The 23,176-nt window shown below is 42.7% G+C and overlaps 1 protein-coding gene across 2 annotated transcripts in view; it reads left to right on the plus strand.

Annotated features, from left to right (window-relative positions):
* slc7a11 (solute carrier family 7 member 11) overlaps window positions 1-23,176 on the plus strand; it is a 60,895-nt gene that overhangs the window by 32,369 nt on the left and 5,350 nt on the right. For both annotated transcript variants that reach the window (XM_061787699.1, XM_061787700.1), the window contains 4 exons: window positions 5,228-5,272; window positions 8,162-8,285; window positions 9,051-9,154; window positions 22,173-22,269. In XM_061787699.1, coding sequence (XP_061643683.1) covers window positions 5,228-5,272; window positions 8,162-8,285; window positions 9,051-9,154; window positions 22,173-22,269 — 370 coding nt within the window. The remainder of the gene's footprint in view (window positions 1-5,227; window positions 5,273-8,161; window positions 8,286-9,050; window positions 9,155-22,172; window positions 22,270-23,176) is intronic.

Consider the following 23,176-nt stretch of genomic DNA (forward strand, 5'->3'; position numbering starts at 1 on the left):
CCTACTTCTGTCATGAACGGAACAGAGGATAGGACCCAAAAATGCACGACTCGAAAACAAATGGACAGTTTCCAAAAAGAGAGGTTTAATAGACGGGCATAGGTCGGTACACAGGCAGGCAATCCAAGAAAGGCAACAGTATCCAAAAACATGAGGCAAAGAGGCAAGGTCGATAATCGGAACAGGGTCAAGTCTTACTGTGAGTCTGTGACATGGAAACAAGGAATGCTGGAATGCGACGACAAGGTACAACGAACTGGCAATGAGAGGGAATGAGACACGAGGTTAAATACAAGGGGTAATTAGGTTGAACGAGGCACAGGTGGTGAAGATGCTCACAGGAGCAGGTGTGTGAGAAACAGGAGGGAGGACAAAATCCGGAACACACACACATGACAAAAGCGGAAATGAAACATGACCTAGGCAAAATAGTCTTAGGGTCGGACAAAGAATTCTCTTCGGAGAAAATACGTGACAAAGCATATGGCTTACCATTTTTAGAACCAGGTCGGTAGGATAACGTGAAATTAAATCTAGTGAAGAACAGAGCCCATCTAGCCTGCCTCGCATTTAATCTTTTAGCAGTCTTAATATACTCAAGGTTCTTGTGATCTGTCCATACTAAAAACGGAGTCTGTGCCCCCTCTAGCCAGTGCCTCCACTCCATCAAAGCCACCTTGACTGCCAACAGTTCACGGTCACCAATGTCATAATTTTTCTCAGCTGGGGTCAGTTTTTTGGAGAGAAAAGCACAAGGATGTAATTTATCATCCTTGAGAGATTTCTGGGAGAGCACTGCTCCTATTCCAGCATCAGACGCATCGACTTCTACCACAAACTGCTGTTTGAGATCTGGCAAAGTAAGGATGGGAGCGGAGGTAAAGCTCGACTTAAGTTTCGGAAAAGCTGCCTGACAAAGCGGGTTCCATACAAAAGGTTTGTGTGGCGAGGTAAGATCATGCAAAGGAGAGGCTATAGAACTGAAATTTCTGATGAATTTTCTGTAGAAGTTTGCGAACCCTAAGAACCTTTGTTGAGACACGAGGTTAAATACAAGGGGTAATTAGGTTGAACGAGGCACAGGTGGTGAAGATGCTCACAGGAGCAGGTGTGTGAGAAACAGGGGGGAGGACAAAATCCGGAACACACACACATGACAACTTCGCATCTCCATGTATTCCTTTCTCCTCTCCTCAGTCCTCTCAGTGTCCCACTTCTTCTTCCATGTGGAAGAAAGCATTCACTAGAGCAATTTCCATTCTTTTTGCAAAGTGTACCACCATCTGTCCCTCCAAGTTCCTTTCCTGGATGCCAAACCTACCCATCACTACTTCATCGCCCCTGTTTCCTTCACCAACATGTCCCTTACTGTCTGCACCAATCATATCTCTCTGTGTCTGGGATGCTTAGAAGAACTTAATCTAGCTCCTTCCAGAATTTCTCTTTCACCTCTAGGTCACATCCTACCTGTGGGACATAGCCACTAATCACATTATACATAACACCCTCAATTTCCAGTTTCAGCCCCATCACTCGATCTGATACTCTTTTCACCTCCAAGACATTCTAAACTAACTCTTCCTTTAAAATAATGCCGACAACATTTCTCTTCCCATCTACACCATGGTAAAATAATTTAAACCCAGCTTCTAAATGTATAGCCTTATTGCCTTTCCACCTGCTCTCCTGGTCACACAATATATCATCATCATCATGTCAACCAACTCCTGAGCTTTTCCTGTGATAGGCCCAAATCCAATTCCCCACATTCAGTTCTAGGCTCTGAGCTTTCCTCTTCTCTTTCTGCGTAAGAACTCGCTTTCCACCTCTCCTGACCCACCACAGCTTAATTTCCACGGGCGCCCTGTAGGTAAACGCCGCCGGTGGCGGACATTGTTCACCCGGGCCACGACCGATCTGGTATGGAAGATATGGTGTGTGAAATCTAAAAAGAAACCATGGAGATCACTAATGAGCACCCAATGTGAAATCTGTCATTATACACACAGGGAACCTGGATGTTGTCAAGCAGCAATAAGAGGTACTGAAACGAGATTTCATTGATCTCCTAACTAAAGTGCAATATTTGGATGCTGAGTTTTTCACAAATGGACCTCACCCAATGGCACAATCTGGAGAGGAACATTTCAGCAGGCTTTTACAGCTAAATAAGTGTGCACTCTGCTACCCGTAAGCTTCACTGACAATTTCTGCATTTTTTGGGGAGTACAGGCATCTTCACAAGGCAGAGGGTTTCTGTCTCAATAAACAAGGGGTTAAGTTATTGGGTGCCAGCATTTTTGACTGTGTACGTCATTCAGCGGCATGAAAAGAAAACATTGGCTTTGTTGACGCAGCTGAAGGACAAAAGATGCAGAAGGAGTCTCCAGGTGTGCATAAACAATCAGAGGAACAAGAGAGAAGATGACAAGAGGCACAGATGGCATCACCAGCAAAGAGCATTAAACAGCTGCAGCTCATTCAGCTCGGATCCTGACCAGAACAAAGAGGTCAAAACATATTACTCCAAATCTAAAGTCTCTACACAGGCTCCCTGTCGTATTTAGAATAGATTTTAAAGTTCTGCTACTGGTCTATAAATCATTAAATGGTTTAGGTCCTTAATACAAGAAATAAATCGTAATGGGATATAAACCCAGTAGGGCTCTGAGATCTACAGACTCAAGTCAAATAGTGGAGCACCGGAGTCCAAAGCAAACGGTGAAGCGGCATTTAGTTATTATGCTGCACACGAATGGAATAGGTTGCCAGCAGAAGTGATGTCAGCCCCAAGTGTGAATGTTTTTAAGTCCAGGTTAAAAAATTCTTGTTTTCTCATGCTTTTAGAGCATTTCCAGTTTTAAATGATCTTTCTTGCACTGTACGCTGTTTTTATTGTTTTTAAGCAGTTTTTGTTTGTTTGTATTTCTTTGTTTTTAAATGCTTTTAACCATGTAAGGCACATTGTGTATGAAAAAATTAAATATAAATAAATTTTCTTTGCTTTGCTTTGCTTTACTGTGTGGGTTAGAAGAAGTGACGTCATCGGACAGTGCCGTAGTACTGACGGCTCGCCAGACCTAGCACAAGTTTTGCAGCCCAGTTAACTTTTACGTCCAAGCTGTTTTTGTTGCAACGTGTTGCTAACGGAAATGGCTAAGACGGCCACTGGCTAGCTCATACCTTCAAAGAACTAGCTAGCACCTTCAAAGAACCTGCACATCTGTCTTTTGGGGACAATTCTGAGAAACGGACAACTGCCGAGAGTCTCATAATGCTGCTGTTTCTCGCCACAAAAGGAAGATGTGTAAGCAGACGGGTTTGTCTCGCTGGCACAGCAGGTGATTGAACGATTGCAACAACAGGAACCTTTGACAGCACTACTTCGACAGCAGAAAAACTTCCAAATCTTTGTCACAATAATCATGGACTCAACAACAATAACAAAAAAACAGACTTGATGCACTTTCAGTGGAGATACAGAAGGTAAAAGCAAGCTTACTTTCTGTCTATCTAACAGTCACTATTCTGAAAGTCCACTTGATAAGTTTGCAATTTAGCAACAAGGGAAGGAAAACATGCAAATAAGAACTTTTTTTGTAAGAAACATATAAACACACTGCACTACTACAGCATGTGTAGTGCATGTGCTGATGCAGTCAACATGGGACTGCATTTCATCCTAGAGCACCTCGACAGTGCAGGGACCTATGCGAGGATCCTGTTCGTGGACTTCAGCTCAGCGTTCAACACCATCATCCCTGAACTCCTTTCATCCAAGCTTCTCCAGCTCAGCGTCTCACCTGCCGTCTGCCAGTGGATTTACAGCTTTCTGACGGGCAGGACAAAGCAGGTGAGGCTGGGAGAGGCCACCTCATCCACACGCAGGATCAGCACTGGGGCGCCCCAAGGTTGTGTCCTCTCTCCGCTGCTCTTCTCTCTCTACATGAACAACTGCACATCAACGCACCCGGCTGTCAAACTCCTGAAGTTTGCAGATGACGCCACTGTCATCAGCCTCATCAAAGACGGTGACGGGTCTGCATATCGACAGGAAGTGGAGCGGCTGGAGCTGTGGTGCGGCCGACACAACCTGGAGCTGAACACGCTCAAGACCGTAGAGATGATCGTGGACTTCAGGAGGCATCCTTCGCCACAGCTGCCCCTCACGGTGTCCAGCTGGCTTGTGTCAACCGTCAAGACCTTCAAGTTCCTCGGAATTAAAGTCTCTCAGGACCTGAAGTGGGTGATCAACATCAACTCCATCCTCAAAAAGGCCCAGCAGAGGATGTACTTCCTGCGTTTTATACTTTTATACTATTTTTACTATTTATACTATTATTTCCAGTCTGTCCTTGAATTTCTTTCGTTTGTGGTATTGCTTTTTTTTTTTTTTTAGATCTTTTGGCCAACTTCATTTATTCAAATAGGTTCTATTAAAGTGATTTCTTGATTTAAACAGTTCTGGAGGGTTGGTTGTGGTTAGTGAAAATGAACAAATGATTAGCCACAGTTACAGTAATTCATGATTTAACAAGGGGGGCATTACTTTTTCACAGAGGGCCAGGTAGCTTTGTATAGTTGTTTTTCCTTAATTAAAATCACAATTTTATGCTTTCTTGGGTTATAGTTGTCTGATATTTACATTTCTTTGATGAATGAAGTGGTGAAACTATGCAAAAATATCAGAATTTGAGAATGGGGCTGAGATATTGACATCATCATATTTACATCCTGTCACCTCATTCGGTAGGGGGCAGGGCCTGCCCTTCCTCAGTGTGTCGACACAGCAACCCCGTACACTAGTTGACTGACATGCATGTGATGTAGTGTTTATTCACTAATAGGTTCTACAGACACGCTATCGGCTTGAATTGCTCATGCTGGGACAACTGACAATAGCACAGGTTTATTAACATATCAACTCACAGGCTCTTATAGGTGTTTAGCCACTATAAAAGCATGCCACCGCACCACTTATCAGTAGCACTGCCTTGGTCATCTCCCATCTCCCTTTTCTCTCCTCTCCCATCTTGTCCTAAAGGTCAGCTGTTGCATGTCCTGCCCCCCTATTCTCCATCTCCGTTCTGCCGCTCTGTCTATACCATAAAACCCTTTTCTGTCCGGCTGCAATTTGTTTGTTTGTTGAATTTTTTTTACAATTTTACTTTATATGTCATCTTGCAGATACTGTACATTGTTAATCTGGGGGTCATGTGTTTTCCAGGTTCTACCTAAATTTTGTTACAGAGGAAATTGATAATCCTGAAAGGTGAGTTTTACGTATCCCTTTTTAAATGTACAGACCCCTTCCAAAAAATTTGAATATCATGGAAAAGTTTATTTATTTCCATAATTCCATTCAAAAAGTTAAACTTTCATAGATTATTGATTCAGGGCCCACAATTTAAACAATTTCAAGTATTTATTTGTTTATTTTTACATAATTTGGGCTTCCAGATCATGAAACCCATAAAATCGGCAATTCAAAAAAATAGAATTCTGTGAAGAAATCAGCCCAAGTTTTGCAGGCCATAAATGTTTTAAATTGAGTGTCACACACTAATCATTTACTAAACTTGAAGCACCTGCACAGGTTGCCCCAGGTGTCATTAAATTGCTTCAATTTGGTGTAATTGTCTAAGTAGGGTTCAATATTGGGAAGACTGCAGACTTGACAACTGGCCAGAGGACCATCATTGATACCCTCCATAGGATGGGTAAGCCACAAAAGTACATAGGTAAAGAGGCTGGCTGTTCAAAGAGTGCTGCGTCCAAGCATATCAATGGAAAGTCAAGTGGAAGTACAAAATTTGGCAGGAGAAGATGCACCAGCAAAAAAGATGACCATGGGCTTCAGCGGATAATCAAACAGCGAAGACTTAAGAGTCTAGCAGAGATCCAGAAAGAGTGGAATGAGGCGGGCGTCACAGCTTCAAAACCCACCACATTCGGACACATCTGGGAGATGGGCTACAACTGTTGGGCTCGTTGGGTCAAGCCACTTCTGAGCCTGAGCCAACGTAGGAAGCGTCTCAACTCGGCCAAGGAGAAGAACGACTGGACTGTTGGCCAGTGGGCCAAGGTCCTCTTTTACGATAACAGTGAAGTGTGCCTTTCATATGGGAATCAAGGTCCTAGGGTTTGGAGGAAGACGGTTGAAGAAAATAACCCAAGCTGCTTGAGGTCCAGTGTGACATATCCACAGTCAGTCATGATTTGGGGTGCAATGTCCAGTGCAGGTGTTGGTAAACTTTGCTTTCTAAAATCCAAGGTCACCGCAACAGTCTACCAGAATGTTTTAGAGGACTTCATGATTCCTTCTACTGAGGATCTGTATGGAGATCTAGATTTCATCTCCCATCAGGACCTGGCCCCTGCCAATACTGCCAGAAGCACCAAAACCTGTTTTGAGGCCCATGTCTTCACAGTACTTGACTGGCCAGCCAACTCACCAGCTCTAAACCCCTTTGAGAATCTATGGAGTATTATCAAGAGGAAAATGAGGGACACCAAACCCAAAAACAAAGAAGAACTGACAGCAAGCATCAAGGAAATCTGGGCTTCTATAACTCTTAGACAATGCCACAGACTGATTGCCTCACTACCACGGCGCATCGAGGCAGTGATTAAAGCAAAGGGATTCCATCCATCCATCCATTATCTAGCACTTATCTGAGGTCGGGTTGCGGGGGCAGTGGCTTCATTAGGGACGCCCAGACTGCCCTCTCCCCAGCCACTACATCAAGCTTGTCGGGGAGAAGGGGATCCCGTGGTGTTCCCAGGCCAGCCGGGAGACATACACTTTCCAGCGTGTCATGGGTCGTCCTCACCGAGGAGGCGTCCAGGAGGCATCCTAATCAGATGCGCGAGCCACCTCATCTGGCTCCTCTTAATGCGGAGGAGCAGGGGCTCTACTGTGAGCCCCTCCTGGATGACCGAGCTTCTCACCCTATCTCTAAGGGAGAGCCCGGACACCCTGCGGAGGAAACTCATTTAGGCCACTTGTATCCGTGATCTTGTTCTTTCGGTCACGACCCACAGCTTGTGACCATAGGTGAGGGTAAAAACATAGATCGACCGGTAAATTGAGTGCATCGCCTTTCGGCTTAGCTCCTTCTAGACCACAACGGACCGATACAAGGTCCGCATCACTGCAGACGCTGCACCGATCTGCCTGTCAATCTCCGGTTCCATTCTACACACACTCATGAACAAGACCCCAAGATACTTGAACTCCTCCACTTGGGGCAGGATCTCCTCCCCGACCTGGATAGGGCACTCCACCCTTTTCCGACGGAGGACCATGGTTTCAGACTTGGAGGTGCTGATTTTCATCCCAGCCGCTTCACACTCGACTGCGAACCGCTCCAGTGAGAGTTGGAGATCACGGATTGATGAACCCAACAGAACCACACCATCTGCAAAAAACAGAGATGCAATACTGAGGCCACCAAACCAGACCACCTCTACGTTCCAAAGAGGACCAGTCTGGAAGGGTAGGAGTCCGGTTTGTCGGTGGGCCGCAGGATGTGAGCGCTGGTTTGCAGGGAGCAAGGGCAGACAGCAGACTGGGGACAAAGACCAAGAATGGGTTAGATATAAAATTACGAGGTCTTCAGGAAGCAAAAGGACTCAGGGTGCTGAAACAGCAGCCCTGACACAAATAAATACTTGCTCTGATTCTATAATCTATAAAAGTTTAACTATTTGAATGGAATTATGGAAATAAATACACGTTGCCAGGAGCACAAACATGTGTCATTGGCAACATGTCACGGTTGTATCAAACGGTTTTGGACTGGACCCAAAAGCAGACGGAGGCGGGGGAAGCAGTTAGTTTATTTGGGAAAGGCGCAAGGTCAGGAATTTCAAGGCGTGATGGTGGTCCGTAGGAGCCGGGGCACAGATCATGACACAAAATCAATGACTAAATGGCATGACTGTAACCTAAATTTCTGCTGGGTTCAAGAGAAGAAAATATGATGACTATAATATTTTTTTTGTACACTTCTTCAATATATACATTGACATAAAACCAGCAACAGCACGACAAAAAAGCTTCTTCTAATAAGTTACATGACACTTACCAAATTAATTCTGGTAAGATACTGATATAACCTTTTGTACATGAGTATAACAGCAAATTCTTATGTTCCAGGACAGTGCCCCTGGCTATCTGTAGCTCCATGGCAATTGTGACAACCTGCTATGTGCTGGTTAATGTGGCATACTACACAGTGATGTCAGTTGAGGAGCTCCTGGCCTCAGACGCAGTGGCTGTGGTAAACATTTAAAACACAAGTTAAAATCCATTCCGTACAATTGCATTTAATTTCATAGGTACTTTGTAGTACCCAACTCCTGAAAACAATTACATTAATAAAATAGATGCATTATTTACTGGAAATTGTAAACATAATTCACAGTGTTAAAATAATTCCACGATCCGCTCCATCTGGATCCACACTAATATTAAATAGGCTCATCCTTGGCCCTTGTGTTTCTCCATACATTTTTGTGGAAAACAGTTAATTATTCTTGTTCACTAACAAACAAACAAACAGTGATTAAGGTTCTACTAAGATGATTCAAACCGTGGTGGCCTTGGCCGGAACTTCCCCTACCTCACCTGTCCCCTGTTAGCCACTCCACTGTGAACACTTGGGCTTTGGCCTGTTCAGATCTGCCATTACATTATATGGCAGAGGTACAGCGGAACCACCAGAGTGTCCCATAATTTGAAGTTTAACCAATATTAAAAGTCTTAACAGTCCAACAGTGAACATGCGTGATGTCTGTGACTCTTCAGCAAAATGACTTTACTTAACAACTTACAGCTATAGTAAAAGCACATTCTGTATATAAATCAATGGATAATGCCTGGCAGGAAATATTGTAACGGTCTACAATGTACTGTATGTAAAACGATGTAATTCTAGTTTCTATCACACTCACACATGTTCATTAAGAAAATGCGTCTAACCATGCTTTGACTTATCACACAACACCTTACTCCCTAAATTTCAATATGGTTTCCTTATTTGCAGACATTTTCAAAGAAGTTGATGGGGAATTTTTCGTTAGCGGTGCCCATATTTGTGGCCATGTCGTGCTATGGCTCCATGAATGGCTCCCTCTTGGTCCTGTCAAGGTACAGTTTCTTCTTATTTGGACAGCATTGTTGCTTCTGTGCAGCATAGTATCAACTGATTAAAAAAAGTTTACAAACCTCTGTAAATTACACTTTTTGTGATGTAAAAATTAAAAATTTCAGAACTTTACACAGTCAGTGTGAACAAATTATCTTACAAATAGGGTTGCCACCTGTCCCGTAAAATACGGAAGCGTCCCGTATTTGGCCATTAAATGTCACGTACAGCTTTGTTCTGTATATTCATTTATGTCCAATACAAATGTTTGTCACACTCACACACTAAATTTGACAATAATGAGCAAAATAAAACACAGAAAATACTCAGGGCAGCAAAATTGTCTTGGCTGGAAACACAGGATCCCCGCTCCGGTCTTGTGTGTATCTGGCAGCTGCTGTCACTGTTGCCGGTGGCGTTTCTGGGTGTTGTTGAACTTGTTTCCTGACAAACTCAATCTTTGGCATTTGAAAGTTCGGATCCATCTTGGCCTTCTGTCTGGTAACTGCCAGGGATGGCGGGCCCGGGACCCATCTTTGCTGTTCCATGGCAAGAGGTGACATGCTCCCAGCAGGAGTGGGCTGTGGAGGCAGGGAGTAGGGGGGAGCAGCACCGGTAATTCTTTTCCACTCTTCCCACCTCCCATTTTCCAATACCCGTGAGAAGCGCTTCTTTTTTTCCCCACAATATTCGAACGTCTTCGAAATTGTTGAGGACCTAAACCCTAATCTCTGGACTTCAACCGGGAGAGCTTTAACCTAGACTTTAATTAGACTCTAACCTAGACTTTAACTAGACTCTTTAACCTAGACTTTAGCTAGACCCTACCAATGGAATGTGGGGTGAGAAATTACCAATACCACTTAATCTTTATGGTAATTCTGTTCTGGTCCGGGCGGCACGGTGGCCGACTGGTTAGAGCGTCAGCCTCACAGTTCTGAGGTGCGGGGTTCAATCCCTGTCCCCGCCTGTGTGGAGTTTGCATGTTCTCCAAGTGCCTGCGTGGGTTTTCTCCGGGCACTCCGGTTTTCTCCCACATCCCAAAAACATGCATTAATTGGAGACTCGAAATTGCCCGTCGGCATGACTGTGAGAGCGAATGGTTGTTTGTTTCTATGTGCCCTGCGATTGGCTGGCAACCAGTTCAGGGTTTACCCCGCCTCCTGCCCGATGACAGCTGGGATAGGCTCCAGCACCCACGCGACCCTAGTGAGGAGAAGCGGCTCAGAAAATGGATGGATGGATGTTCTGGTCCGTTTGGAATCGCGAGGTGATGGCCAATCCAGGAGGGCAGCCGGGCACTCCCCTGTCCTAATGCTTGGGTAAGGGCAGGACCAATGTGCTTGTCCCGGATGATCAGTCACTGGTCCGGAGAGCCTCTGGATTGTCATCAATCCTGGAATCCCACTTCTGACACCAACTGTTTTTGGCAAATCTTTTTCTGACAGAATAAGTAAGGAAGCAATCTTGTCTTTGTGGGTTTTTATTACAAAAAACAAAGCAAAGTCTTTGCAAAGGGAGGAAAAGGTACAAGTCTTGTGACTCCTTACTGAAGCCCAGACAAAAAAAAACCTTTGTTATATCGAAGTGAGAGAAAGCAAAACAATTATCTTTGACCAGCTACACTCAATTTATCTTTATCAAAAACCAGCTAGTAGTCACAAGATAGCTGGGAACAATTAGTACGCACAGTATGGCCGAAAAAGAGCTAGTAGTCACAATGTAAGAGATTTTGCACTTATAGTGGTGATCGATGGTGGGGAACCCAGTTCGTCCGACCTCTGGCTCACTCCCTCAGCCGCATAGACAGAACGATGCTTAACTGGTAATATACAGAAACACCACAACTTGCACCCAACACTCGCTCCTTTGTGCAATGAAGACGCGCTTGGCACTGATAACACTGCTTTGCTTAAGCTAGTTATTTAATTGACAGTCATCACCAGACATTCATTTACACAGTTATGGAGTTAATGTATGCAACTATGAAATATAACTGATAGATCCCTTTGAATTTGAATTAGAATATATTGACAGAATTAGCATTATATCTGGATCTCTCAGCGCTGTTGGTTATTTTTATGTTCTTTTGTTTTGTTGTTGTTTGTTTTCTTGTCATGAAAACAAAAGACGAGGGATAACAAAGATAACAACAACCATTAACAACAACCATGACTAATGCAGATGGGAATATTGAACTACCTGAATTATTGAGAATAATGATTTGTAATTGTCTGAGGATCTATTCCCCGCGTTAGATGTTGTAGATGTTTGGTCGGGGACCTAAGGTGTAGCAGTTTAGAACTGCTGGAACAAATCTACAGTAGGCCAGGGATGGTGTTACTAAGGGAAGGTGATCGAGGAATCACCTGGAATGGAGGATAGTTATTTGTAATTTTTCAATGTTTCGAGAAACTATCCCGCTGGTCGACATTCGGTCTGGGAAAAAGAATTGAAATGCATTCATTGATGATTGAAAATTTTAAATAAAATACAAAAATATGTAAAATAAATAAATGATGAACACAGTTGTGAAAAGCAAAATATTAACTATTTACTGTGAGGGGCGAGATGATCAGTTTTGTGAAAATGCGCAATTCGCAGCACTGAGTTCAAAACCACAACTTGTTTGCACTCAGTGTTAACAGTTTTGTTTGAAACAATGTTTGTTTCAAATGCTGTCAAATGATCAAAGCAAATGTATTTATATAGCACCTTTTCTACATTAAAAATGGAACACCAAGTGCTTTACAACAATTAAAATGATGAGAGAAACTTTAAAGTTATTTGCAACTGAAAGGATAAGACGATCTAACTGACAAGACGTGTTCAAACTTTTGGACGAAAAAGACTTGGTGTGAGTGACTGTCTGCTGATTACTGATGTGTTGGTCTGTGTATATACAGGAATGTGTGTGGTAATTGGAAGATGAATGCTGGAATTTTGGCCAAGTGTTTGATGAAAGTGCATTGTTTGACTGATTACAATAGCTGTTGTTCTCTTTGGATACTGTATGTATCTGTGTGCGTGTTATTACTCATGTAATATGCTGTGAGCAGTCGTTGCAGGGGAAAGTTGTTGGAAAATGTTTATTTACATTATTGTTTTTGGAGTGGTTTGTATTTGTTTTTTGTTGGTTTTGTTTTGTTGGTTTTGTTTTTGGTTTTGCCTTGTTTTGTGCTCCGTACAAAGCTAGTGGATTATTTTATTTTTGTGCTTAGCAGCACAAGTCGCATCACATGTATTATTATTATGTTTGACACATAATTGATTACCACAAAATCTGAATTTATAGATTCACTTAGAGACAATTCCACAGGCTGCAAACAGAGCACCAATATTAGCATTATTATAGTGATACATATGATTGGTTCAGGAGTTCGTCTAGGACCCTAAGCACCAGCGTCTTTACAGGGCCATTCAGGCGGACAGCCATTGTGCCGAACCCAATGGTAATGCAGGGGCCAGGCAATTCAGTAATTATGCATACTTTGGAGAAAAAAAATTAGCATACTTTGGACAAAAAAAATTGCTGAGGTAGACTTTATCCAACGGAAGAAAGCTTTGGTAGTGCTGGGGTCCTTCGATTGCCAGACTACTCAAAACCCTTCACTCCTCATGTTGACACAGACACGGGCTTTGGGGGGAAAGGTACCAAGCTTGACCTTTTATTCCACCCAAAATGTTATAATGTGCTTAGAGCACTTTTTATGTGCAGTATTTACATTTAATAATTTTTTGATTATCAGTCTCAAAGATGATGATAATATACCAAAATATTATGTTGGTATAATGCTGATAATGGATCATAGTTTTGACCATATTGACGCTATAATGATAACGTATATAATGAAATAATGATCAATGCGCTTACAAAATACTGTCGAGATATGATAGACATGTTAAAGTAAGAATTGAAGTAAGTGATAGTAGCACAAGTGACCGAAATTATTTTCAGAATTTTCTTCCAATTCTTGGAATGCTTTCCTCGAACAACGGCTTTCTGACAGGTTACAATTTGACCTCAGAACACATGGTACCTAGCGCCCGCAAAAATGCTTTGAAGTCAATTAAACTCAAGTATATATGAGGATGCGTGTGTGCCCTATTCACACGTCACACTGCAAGACGGTCCCAACTCCTCCTCTCCCTTCACCTTCTACATCGGATTCAGCCTGATAAGGCTAAATAATCACCTCTATGAAAGAGGATTCACTGTTTGCATACACTTTTAGCTACAATCAGTGCTAGTAACTGTTTGCACGTCGATAGATCATAGAGGAGCAGAAGATAGGTCATAAAAGCCGAGCAACGACCAATCATCTGTTGTCTGAACTGACGAGCGCGCGCACACACGCACACACACACGCGCTTGCGTAACTCGGCAGAAGAACAGAAGAAAGACGATGACGTCCCCAGTAAACTGCAAGGGTTTGAAGCCCTTCCTTGGTGGTTTGACATTATTTGCCATAATTATTATGATTAAAATGTGTATTGATGCTCCCACTTTGACAGTTGACACAATTTTGAACCTCACAAAACGTGACGCTTCTGACGAGCTACTGTGGTTTCATGAACTAGCCACCACCTCTACTAATTTCACTTCCTGTGGTATGAATGTTTGGTTTTTCGACACCCTTCATGCAGCACGCTCTCAAAACCATTTCACAGGCTCTGAACCAAACCATACATGCAGAAACTCCCTTATGACAACTATGTGACCACAAGATTACATTTGTTGTAAATTGACTGACAATTCGAGAGGGATGGGGGCCCTTTATTTGGTCCAGTTCACATTCGTCCAGGAGTGAAATTCCACTGCGTCGCAATGAATGACACCCTAGGGTGGCTGTATGGCTTTATACTTATGATCTGTGTTGCGTTTCTTGTACTATATTTCATGTCCTGTTGTCTGGTCCCTTTGGTGAAATCTTTAGTTGGGACTGAATTTGCACACTATTCACAGGTGACTTCTGATGACCCACTGACAACGTCCCCCGCTACTGACCGGCATTTTCCTGACCTTTCCTCTCAATGACACATATTCCTCAGTCTAACTTCATTGCATGACTGACTTACAAACCCGCTTATGAAGGATTAGGGGTTAGGGCGTTAGGGGTTAGGTTATAACCACTGTTATACTGTGATATTGTTTTGATTGCTCCATGCTATTTTAGCATTTTTTGGTTACTTATTTTGGTTACTTAGTGATAAGTAATCCATCCATCCATTTTCTGAGCCGCTTCTCCTCACTAGGGTCCCGGGCGTGCTGGAGCCTATCCCAGCTGTCATTGGGCAGGAGGCGGGGTACACCCTGAACTGGTTGCCAGCCAATCGCAGGGCACATAGAAACAAACAACCATTCGCACTCACAGTCATGCCTACGGGCAATTTAGAGTCTCCAATTAATGCATGTTTTTGGGATGTGGGAGGAAACCGGAGTGCCCGGAGAAAACCCACACGGGCACGGGGAGAACATGCAAACTCCACACAGGCGGGGCCGGAGATTGAACCCGGGTCCTCAGAACTGTGAGGCTGACGCTCTAACCAGTCGTCCACCGTGCCTCCTGATAAGTAATGTTTAGTAATTTTCATTTCATATGTGAATGATTTTGCGTTCCGTCACCGGCGAGCAGATACCTTCCAAGATGTCGCCTAACCGTGTGGTCACCTCGGTTACGTGCTCTCTAGTATTGTCTGTTTTTCGTTCGTCTTTGGAAACATGACGCAACTCACTTACACAAGGGAAGACTTAGGGATTCTACCTCAGACTTTCTTTAACAAACTTTCGCAAATCCTAAAATTTTTTTTTCTCCCTCACCGGTGGTACGGCCGTGGCGTACGGCGCATGGAGGCGAAGGCGACGAAGGGGGAAGCGAGCCGGCATCCAAGTGATGCTCCGTAAGAGATTATTTTGAATGCCGCTCCCGTCGATCCACCTCGCGAATCTACGCTCCCTCGCAACAAAATGGGCCAGCTTCCTCTTCTGACAAAGACCAGTCAAGACTTCGGCCGTTCCGCCGCCCTGTGCTTTACGGGCATATGGCTTTGTGAACACGTCTCCGATGGCACCGTAATGCTTCCGGGCCTCCAACTTCACCTGCACAGGTTTCCCCAAATGTCATTAAATTGCTTCAGTTTGATGTAATTGTCTAAGTAGGGTTCAATATTGGGAAGACTGCAGACTTGACAACTGGCCAGAGGACCATCATTGATACCCGCCATAGGATGGTTAAGCCACAAACGTTCATAGGTAAGGAGGGTGGCTGTTCACAGAGTGCTGCATCCAACATGTCAATGGAAAGTCTAGTGGAAGGACAAAATTTGGCAGGAGAAGATGCACCAGCAAAAGAAATGCCCGGGGACTTCAGCGGATTATCAAACAGAGAAGATTCAAGAACCTAGCAGAGGTTCAGAAAGAGTGGAACGCTTCAAAAACCATCCGGAGATGGGCTACAACTGTCGGGTTCCTCGGGTCAAGCCACTTCTGAGCCTGAGCTAACTTAGGAAGCATCTCAACTGGGCCAAGGAGAAGAAGGACTGGACTGTTGGCCAGAGTTCCAAGGTCCTCTTTTCTGATGAAAGTAAAGTGTGGCTTTCATTCGGGGATCAAGGTCCAAGGGTTTGGAGGAAGACAGGTGAAGAACAGAACCCAAGCTGCTTGAGGTCCAGTGTGAAATATCTACAGTCAGTCAGGATTTGGGGTGCAATGTCCAGTGCAGGTGTTGGTAAACTCTGCTTTCTTAAATCCAAGGTCACCGCAACATCCATCCATCCATCCATTTTCTGAGCCGCTTCTCCTCACAAGGGTTGCGGGAGTGCTGGACCCAATCCCAGCTATCATCGGGCAGGAGGCGGGGTACACCCTGAACTGGTTGCCAACCAATCATAGGGCACATATAAACAAACAACCATTCGCAGTCACATTCACACCTACGGGCAATTTAGAGTCTTCAATTAACCTACCATGCATGTTTTGCCCGGAGAAACCTCACACAGGCACAGGGAGAACATGCAAACTCCACACAGGCGGGGCCGGGGATTGAACCCCGGACCTCAGAACTGTGAGGACACTCTAACCAGTGGTCCACCGTGCCGCCTGTCACCGGAACAGTCTACCAGAATCTTTTAGAGGACTTTATGATTCCTTCTGCTGAGGATCTGTATGGAAATTTCATCTTCCAGCAGGACCTGCGCATACCGGCAGACGCACTAAAACCTGCTTTGATGCCCATGCCATCACAGTGCTTGACTGGCCAGCCAATTTGCTGGATCTAAACCCCATTTAGAATCTATGGGGTATTATCAAGAGGAAAATGAGGGGCACCAGACCCAAAAACAAAGAACTGACAGCAAGCATCAAGGAAATCTGGGCTTCCATAACTCCCAGGCACTGCCACAGGCTGATTGCATCATCGAGTACTGCACATCGAGGTAGTGATTAAAGCAAAGGGATTCCCAACCCAATACTGAAGATTAACGTCTTGTTTTGAAAGTACCATATTTTGATCGATTTAATGTGAACCTAATTTCTTTCTTTTTTTTCTACAAAAACTGAGACGTAAATGTTGATTTCTTCACAGTATTTAATTTTTTAAATTCCTGATTTTGTGGGTTTTATGAGCCGGAAGCCCATGTTATGTAAAAATAAAGAAATAAATATTTGAAATTAAATTTAAATTGTGGGCACTGAATCTATAATCTATGAAAGTTTAACTTTTTGAATGGAATTATGGAAATAAATTAACTTTTCATGATATTCTAATATTTTGGAAAGGGTCTGTATATGTTACCATTATTGCTCAAATTATATGAAAATGACACATATCCCTTGTTGTGTTATATGTATTTATGTAAAGCATAAAATGTCATTGTTTTAACAAGGGCGGCCCGCCTATCGCCCGCAGTCGGCTGGGATTGGCTCGAGCATACCCACGACCCTCGTGAGGATACGTGGTGTAGAAAGAGGATGGACGGATGTTTTAATCAGCTGCTACTTGTTTAGATGATTAATTAGATAATTAGAAAATAAAAGTGTTAAACAGAATTATAAGCAGTCATTAAAATTACATATCTCCACAAATTAACATTACATCACCATTTAATCAATATTCAGAAAAAAACACTTTGACAGTGTGCATCCATTTTCTACATTATTAAAATCTGCTGACATGACATAATATCAGGAACTCATGTTTGCAATTCTTTGTTGGGACTGGAAAATCATTACCAGGGTAAATTATTGTTCAATCTTACCTTCACCGTGCAGGAAATGGTAATGTTGCTAACATATTGAGCACTCATTTGGCGCCGTTTGCTTTTTTTTGGGGGGGGGGAAATAAATCACTCGAGTTGCTGGAAAAGTCACTAAATACTGTACAGCGACAATGTCTTGTTGCTTGGTTGGTAACACAGAAAACAAGTTATTGCTCATGTTCACATCAAATATAAGTATAACTTTCAAAATAATTGCACGTTTTATTTTGACTTCATAAAGTTTCCAAGGGACAGTCAACGGGCAGGATGAAGCCCCCAGGCCGTACTTTGCCCAGGTCTGAATTCAAATTACTGATGTCATCGAGCGCACTGATCTGTTGCTGTAAGCGGCTTTGCCTCTTTCTCAACCCAAAAACACTTGATTAGCAGCTACCAACGTCAAATCAGATGTGCGGTATGTTTTTTTAAAAAGTGTTGATTATAAAGGTATGCCTTTACTTATTGACTCAGCACAGTCCTACCATTTATTGAACAAAACTATTTCCAATTGAACTTTTAACTATTTAAGCTTTTAACCTTTTTCGACTAAACAATTTTAAAGTAAAACAACACAATCACTGTATAAGAAAAAGAAAAACAACTTTAGACGAGATAAATTGCCTATAGTTCTTCAGCTTTGAGGAGCTGATCTGGTTACTCCTGGCACAAATGATCTGCCCTGTGTTGGAGAACATTCTCTCAGAAAGGGACTGACGTTGCTCCAATGCACCGTCTCCAGCATCGGCAGCAACAGTCGCATAGACACACTAGAATCTTCGTTAATATCAGGTTCAAATGCTTGGCTTTATTTCTTTCCATTACATGGAAGGGTGCCTTATTTGGGGAGCCAGCTCGATAAGGGATTTTTTTCTTGCAGATTTTACACTCTGCCTTTATATTGTTAGTACAGATGAAATGTGTCCAGATTTGACAGCTTTTCCTGCTGTCACTCATTTTCTTAGCTATTCCTTACTAGCTGATTTTGTGGTGTCTCTCCTTGTGGCCCCTTTCCCTCTTTCTCTTGCATCTCCCCTGTGTGATTTGTATGGAACTGCCACCACTCCCCCTTCTGCTAAGTGCAAGACAGGCTTGTAGAAAGAATGTGACAAATAAGTGGGAAGAAAAGAAATGTGGCTTCTAAATCACCTCAAAGAGCTGGTTTTAAGAGCTATTTCATCTGTGACACCAGGCTGCAATGGATGCTGGGTAGGTAACATCTATCACATCATACGATGCAGTACAATGTAGTTAAAACAGCATTAGAATCCATCCATCCATCCATTTTCTGAGCTGCTTCTCCTCACTAGGGTCGCAGGGGTGCTGGAGCCTATCCCAGCTGTCATCGGGCAGGAGGCGGGGTACACCCTGAACTGGTTGCCAGCCAATCGCAGGGCACATAGGAACAAACAACCATTCGCACTCACAGTCATGCCTACGGGCAATTTAGAGTCTCCAATTCATGCATGTTTTTGGGATGTGGGAGGAAACCGGAGTGCCCGGAGAAAACCCACGCAGGCACGGGGAGAACATGCAAACTCCACACAGGCGGGGACGGGGATTGAACCCCGCACCTCAGAACTGTGAGGCTGACGCTCTAACCAGTCGGCCACCGTGCCTGCGCATTAGAATCCATTGAATGAAATGAAGCGCCGCATGTCGAGGCCTTGAGGAAAGTTGGTCTCCTCGGGATCTGTCTTGGTCAGTCGACGTAGAACAGCAACACCTCCAGGGACGTGGTGCTACTCAAATCTTGTCCGGCAATCTTTTAATTTTTGTTTTTGTGTGTGAATTTGCTGCAAACAATTGGGTCTCTGGTACCCCATGCTCCACCTTCCACAGGACTGCCCAGGGGACACGGTTGAATAAATTTTTCAAGTCCAAAAAGCACATTTTGTGGGTTTATTGCTGGTCCGCTGTTCCACGGCCAGGAAGAAAACTAGATTGGTGCTCCTGAATCTAAGGTTTTACTTCCCGACAGACCATCCGCTCCAGAACCCCCCGAATAGACCTTATCAGGGAGGCTGAAGAGTGTGATCCCCCTGTAGTTAGAACACACCCTCAAGTCCCCCTCTTAAAAGAGGGACAACCACCACAGCTTGCCAATGCAGAGGCAGTGTCCCGATGTCCATGCGATTTATGGTGTGCACTGCTGAAGATTTTTCAGTTGTGCTTATTTTAAAGCCTTTACACTGTCGCAAGACAATGTATATTCCAGCTCATCCAAAAGGATTTATAATTTGTATATTTGCAGTTTCCTCAACCAATAAAGAAACACCAAAGTGTTCAGTTTATTAAAAACAAAACTCAAGCAACCTAATTTTAGAGAACAGAGATGTACAGTATAAACAGACAAGGAACGAAGAGAGCAGAGGTCATCAGAAAAAAAATCCCAATGTTAAATGTCGGGAGTAAAAATCTTCCTCTGAGATATAGCGGAGTAGACAGCACAAAAAGGAAATATATTTTAAAAATAATCTGCTCATTTGCATCCGATTCTGATCAACTGAAAATAATTATAAATATTTTACAATGCTATGAAATGCATATGATTTGTCAATAAATTGACAATAAATAAATTGATTCTTTTACTGACAAAGCAAGTCTTGTAGACTACATCGAAGTCACCAAATAGAATAGGAAGACCTTGGAGAACCACAGAGCGAAGGACATCATGATTGTAGCATCGTAGACAAAATACATACTTTGCAAAAAAAAAAACATTAAAAAAAAATCACGGTTAAAAACGCTGTAATAGTGCGAATGGATTAGCATGACGAAAGAGTGGAAAAATACTAAAGGATAATGTTAATGGAGCTGAACAGAATGCCAACTGACAGGCACACACAACGACAGTACAACACGATATTCTCCACGAAAGAATCTCACGGGTAAATAATTCAAAACGCATTGACATGACGCAAAACCAACACCAAAGAGTTAAAAAGGGTGGAAAAGTATAAACAAATTAGAACATTAGCAAAGCTGTTCTGTTATTGGCACACCCCTCAGGAGAGTGTAATTTGTGTGTGTGTGTGGAGATTGAAAGTTAATACTGATTAATTCCCTACAGAGAGGCAAGACAGGTTTTTGTGTGTAATTTATTAATGCAGACACAGGCTTGATAACAGCTTGCAATTCAAATGAAACAGTTTACACTTTTAACGTACGGGCTAGGTAATCAATCAAATTTTAATTGTGATTTCACTTTTGGCTTCTCACAATTATAAAAACGAGTAGTGCTTGTTGCGTGCAGGTGCAGCTAGAGCTCGGAGCTCAAAAGGCTGACAGGCAGCATTTGATAGTTCAACAGCAAAAGGAAAGAATACTTATGTCACTGATAATTTAGGTATTGTTTTCTTTTGCTGTTGAACTCACAAATGCAGGAGTGATGTGTCCTGAATTTTCATCGGAGTCCATGGTACGATCCTCTAATAAAGATGACAATGCTTTAACGTCCATAAAATCCAAAATATTGGGCCGATCAATCTGATATTTTCAGAGGTCAAAGTGGGTAGTATTAGAGATGTCCATATACATTTTGGTGACAAGTGATCACAGTTTTGTGTCATTAAGCAATGTTAAGCTTTTTCTATATTGTGAGCGTATATGGAAAAGAAAACGCTTAATGTCCATAAAATCAAAATGTTGGTACAACTGTTCTGATATTTTCAGAGGTTGAGGTAGGCATACATATTGATATCCACATAAATTTGGCGATTGATTGATTGCAGATTTGTGATATTAAGATTCCTTAAGCTTTTTCTCTGCAGTGAGCGTATAGAGGAGTCTGCAAAAGGTCGCCACTGAAATCGAACATGTTCAGTTGAGATAGGGGTCTAATCCCTCGCCATATCGTGGTTAATGTATTGCGGATTCAGTGCATCATGGATTTTAATGAAAGGTCAGTGTAATGCAATTACTCACCTGTACCTCTCTGAAACAGTCAGCTTTATAGGAATTGATTTAAATGTGGCAGCAATGACTCACAGAAAGTCAATTGGGCTCTTGTTCATAAAATAAACCTTACTGAGTAACTGACCCATTTAAAATACAAGCCAGAGTCAGTTTTATTAAATTCACAAATATCAACCGACGAATGGCTAATGTACACATTCATAACAATATTGACAAGAACAAATGCAGAACACCTTTTAGCTTGATTTTCTACAACTACTACTGAATTCTGGGTACCCATAGTACTTTTTGCTGACTGCATTCCCAGAACCGTGAGTGTGAGGAACGGTGCAAATGGTTAACCCAGGAAATTGTGCGCATCAGCCCATGTGCGCATGGGCAGATGTTTAAGTCATGCCCAATAGGTATGTGCTTATGTTATATGTACAGATGGTGACTTCAAGTGGACAAACAAAATGCTTGCGTCATATGTATTGTGCAATTTCAAAAATTGGCACTGAAATGCATGTATGAAACATAAATTTACGTAATAAATAATTGGTCACTACTTTGTGGATTTCATTTACTTTCTGGCACATTACGCCCACGATGAAAGAGTTTGGCATAATATGACAGAAGCATGTCACAGCCATTTTATTAAGACACCTGGTAATTGGAAAATTCCATAACACCGGTATGTTGCATTTACAAAACATTTTTCTGTAAACATTGTAACTACAGTGGGACAGACAGTTGAAGGAACTAGTTAAATAGAGAACATTTGACAACAGTATTAACAATTTTGGCATGATCAAACACACTTGGGATAGTAAGGAAGTAAGTTGATTGATATATGTGTGTGTTTTGCAGAACATTCCTGGTGGCATCACGTGAAGGACAACTACCTGAGGTTTACTCCATGATTCACATTCGCAGAAACACTCCAATAGCTGCCGTCCTCATACTGGTCAGTTGGCTACAATCAAGGAACAATCTAGAGCGAATGCTGATAGCAACATACTACTTAATCCTGAATTAGGGTATTCTGTATTTCAAGTTCCCCAATCCCCATATACTGCCAGGTCTCATCCCATCTCGGAAGCTAAGCAATGTCAGTCCTGGTTAGTATGTGGATGGGAGACTGCCTAGGAATACCAGGTGCTGGTCTTGGGCAGCAGGTCAATCACCTGCTCCCGTAAAAAACTACAGATTACAGAAACCGGAATTGCAGCTCAATGTGCCTCATGGCATTGAGACTGTTAACTAATATTTCAATTCTTTCTAGTTTCTTCAATCAGTGGTGCTTTGAGATATGAGTGACTTGATTTAAACGGTTTTCAAGATACAAGCTGTCGTTTGGTAAATTTTTTTGCTTTGACTTTTGAGTAATAATTTGAGACAGGGCCAAGATAGGTGTGAACTTAACTCCCAGTTGAGGTTTACTCTTAAACTAAACATAAAACAAACAGAATTACAAATTGTGTATTTAAAACAACCACATAGGTTTGCCTCAGAAAAGTGCGTTTAGCTTAATGCTAACAAGCAATGCAGCACCCCATAGATGGGCTAACAAAGAGCAACAATGTCGGAGCGTTATAAACTTTTTAGCAAAAAATATTTGCGCACAAACCGTGGAGCAACACATTATAATACAACATTACTCACAGGCGTATCTTTTTTATTCTCTGCAAAGAGCGCCGAATATAACTGCGGCTGACTGAAGAACTGTGACTGTCTCAATGTACAGTATGTCCATAATGCACTGCCCCCATGTGCCCAAAGTGCGCACACCAGAATGAGCAGCACAATGTCCATTGTCTTGAAGCAGAAAATGTGGCAAATACATTATTATAGAGTACTATGTTTCCGTGTGA

Source organism: Phyllopteryx taeniolatus, chromosome 10, assembly GCF_024500385.1.
Source record: "Phyllopteryx taeniolatus isolate TA_2022b chromosome 10, UOR_Ptae_1.2, whole genome shotgun sequence".
Lineage (NCBI taxonomy): Eukaryota > Metazoa > Chordata > Actinopteri > Syngnathiformes > Syngnathidae > Phyllopteryx > Phyllopteryx taeniolatus.